Source organism: Coturnix japonica, chromosome 27 (assembly GCF_001577835.2).
Source record: "Coturnix japonica isolate 7356 chromosome 27, Coturnix japonica 2.1, whole genome shotgun sequence".
In the NCBI taxonomy this organism is placed as follows: Eukaryota; Metazoa; Chordata; class Aves; order Galliformes; family Phasianidae; genus Coturnix; species Coturnix japonica.
This window is the reverse complement of record NC_029542.1, coordinates 3,498,461-3,501,644: the sequence shown is the minus strand read 5'-3', so window position 1 is coordinate 3,501,644 and position 3,184 is coordinate 3,498,461. Positions and strand designations below refer to the sequence as shown.

Here is a 3,184-nt window from a genome sequence, read left to right as displayed (position 1 = left end):
GATGGGCTGCACTGTGATGGGGTAGATGGGGTGGGGTGGGATGAGATGGGGCACAACGATGATGGGATGGGATGCAATGCAATGGGATGGGATGGGTCGGGGCACTGCCCGCAGAGGGCGCTGCTACCGCACATCAGCCCCATCAGCTCCATCCCTGAGCCATCTCGGGGCGCTGGGATGCGGGTGGGAGGGGGTCGGGGTGGTGGTGGGGGGGTCGGCTTTATTCCTGCCCCCCCCCATCACCCCGGGTTGTGACGGATTCAGCCTCAGCACACATTGCATCTCCCCGGGCGCGTGGGGAGCTGTGGACAGATGAGAGCTGACGTTTGGGATGCGGGGTGGGAAGGTGCCGTATTTCCCCCCCCCATCACCCCCCATCCTTTTTCTCACCCCAATGGACGCCTTGCTTTCTCTCTGCTCTCTCTGATCCGCTCTGAGTTCCCCCCCTCAAGCAGCCCCAGGCCTTCCCCATTCATTCACTTCAGGTTTGCAAAGCTCAGCCCCACCGTGCCTGCAGACCACCCCCATTTAAACCCCAACCCCCCCCATACACCGCTCCATCTATCAGCCATTCTCTACTCAGGAAGGGGAAACTGAGGCACAACACCCTCCCATGGGCTGAGCCCCTTCCCCATCTCTGTGCTTTTGTCCTCCCCAGAGCTTTCTTTTCTTGTAAATAAGGCCCTTTTTGGTAACTGGCCCTTGCCCCTTTACAGCACTCAGGGCTCTCAGTGCCTTCCATCCCCGGGGGTGACTTCTCTTTCTTTCCTTCTCCAGATGACTCACCCTCCCTCTATAATGCAGCCACAAGGGCAGCAGGGTTGGGCTTTGACTCACCCCCACCCCCCCTTTCTCCACCTATTGTTGTGGGGGCGATGTCCGCTGCCCCCACCTGCTCCTTTTTTTGGGGCTGAAAAGCTCTTTTGGGCCAATTCCCAACGCAGCCCCTCACCTGCAGGGTCCCAATGCACAGAGCAGCACAGGCTGTGGTTGAGCACAATATGATGTGGTTGGCATCTCCTTGCATGTCAACTGTGCCGTGGGGAGATACAACACAGGTGCCCCCCTCTGCAGCCCCCACCCCATTGGTTGGGGTGCATCAATCCCTGCCCCCTCATCTCAACACAGTCACCCCATGCCATCCCACCATGCCCCCCCTGCTGCTCCCAGCCCCCCCCCCATGCTCTGGGCTCACAAAGGACCCAGAGATGACCACAATGGGGTGGTCCTTTGGGGGTCCCTTTGGTGCTGCCAGGAGCCCTATAGGATCGTGGCCCAGCAGCGGGTGCTCCCCGGTGCTTTCGGGGCTGTGGGCGGCTGTTTTGTTCTCACACCTTATCTGCAGTTACGTATCAAGTGCCACAATTTTATCCTGAAACAGCAATTTCTTTTTGGGGCTGGGTAGTGCAGGATGGGGTAAAGGTGGTGGTGGTGGTGGGGGGGTGAGGTTGTACCAACCCTCTCCATAAACTCTTGGTTCCCAGATGGACCCACTGTGCTGCCCCACATCCCATTGCATTGCCCGCTGTGGGGTCAGTGTGGGGCTGGGGGCTGCTCCTCACCCCACTCCCCCCCAGCCCTGCTCTGTGCTCCTCCACCCCAACGCTGTGGTTTTCGCGCTTCCTCCCTGCAATGCAGCGGCTCTGGGGTGGCCCCGGGGTGCAGGGTGCTCCACTGGGCCAAAATCCAGCAGTGGGGGTTCAGCTCTCATCCTCCCCCCCCTCCAACCCCGCTATGGGGTGCGGTGCCGTGTGGGGCTCTGTGGGTCACAGCTTGGGGTGCTGGCACTGATGGGTTGCAGTGTGTCAAACTGAGGCATGGGCTGACCCTGAGAAGATCGAGTGGGGATCTTCTCCCCCATCCATGGGGAGCTTTTCCTTTTCTTCTTCTTATCCTTTTCTTTCCTATCTTTTTCCTCTCTCTTACCCTTTTTCCTTCCCCTTCCCTTTTCCCTTTCCTTTCTCCTTTTCTTTCCCCTTTCCTCTTCCTTTCCCCTTTTAACTCACTTCCCCTTTTCTTTCCCCTTTTCTTCTCTCCTTTTCCCTTTCCTTTCTCCTTCTCTTTCCTTTCCCCTTCCAGTTCACTTCCCTTCCCTTTTTCCTCTTACCTTTTCTCTTTCCCTCCTCTTCCTTTCCCCTTCCAACTTACTTCCCTTCCCCTTCCCTTTTCCCCTTCCTTTTCCCTTTCCTTTCTCCTTCTCTTTCCCCTTTCCTCTTCCTTTCCTTTCCCCTTCCAATTCACTTTCCCTTCCCTTCCCTTCCCCTTTCCTTTCCCCTTTTCCCTTTCCTTTTCCTTTTACCTTTCCCTTTCTCCTCTCCTTTTCCCTTTCCTTTCTCCTTCTATTTCCCCTTTCCTTTCCTCTTCCTTCCCTTTCCCCTTCCAACTCACTTCCTTTCCCCTTCCCTTTTCTCTCCCCTTCTCCTTTCCCTTCCCCTTCCCTCCACATTCCCCCTTCTCTCCCTCTTTCCCTTCTCTCTTCCCCCCACCCCAACCTCACAGCCCAGCCATACGGGGCAGCCCTGTCGCCTGCAGTTACCCACAGCAGCTCCCATTCCCTGCGGTGTCACAGCAGCTCACGTCACCTTTGCTGGGCTCAGGGAGGCTGCCAGCCCCGCGGGTAGCACAGGAGATGGGTTCTCCATTCACATCACCACAAAGAATCTGGTTTTTCTTTAACAGCGACACCCAAACTCGGCAGAGATCTGCTGATTTTAGCTGGGCCTTTGGAAAGCAGCCACGCGTTGCTCACAACTTCTCCTTCCCCATCACTTTTGGGAGGAGTTTGGGCCTGTTTAGTGCCGTGCATTGACCCCCATAATGTGACACTCCATCCTTAACACAGGGTGAACCTGGCACTGGCCTACACGGAGCTGACGGAGGAGCTGTGTCGCCTGCGGAACCTCAGCTCCCTGCAGAGCCAGATCCTGCGTGCGCTGCTGCAGGAGAAGAGCCTCAATGGTGGTAAGGAGGGACAAGGGGTTCATGGGGCTGGAAGAAACAGAGCTGGCTGCCCTCATCCTTGTGTTGGTGCAGAGCTGCATGCATCCATCCCATGAGCATCCCTGTAAGCATCCACCCTATGGGCCCCACTCTTTTGGGCTGCCATCCTATGGCTGTCTATCCCAGCAGCATCCCTCCTGCTTGGGCTCTATGAGCATCCATCCTTGAGAATAACATCAGAATA

General features: G+C 56.9%; 1 protein-coding gene across 2 annotated transcripts in view; it reads left to right on the top strand.

Annotated features, from left to right (window-relative positions):
* Positions 1–3,172, top strand: part of TBKBP1 (TBK1 binding protein 1) — a 6,963-nt gene extending 3,791 nt beyond the window's left edge. For both annotated transcript variants that reach the window (XM_032449425.1, XM_015885812.2), the window contains exon 8: positions 2,843–3,172. In XM_032449425.1, the coding sequence (XP_032305316.1) occupies positions 2,843–3,056 (214 nt within the window). In that variant the 3' untranslated portion in view covers positions 3,057–3,172. The remainder of the gene's footprint in view (positions 1–2,842) is intronic.
* The last annotated feature ends 12 nt before the right edge of the window (positions 3,173–3,184 follow it).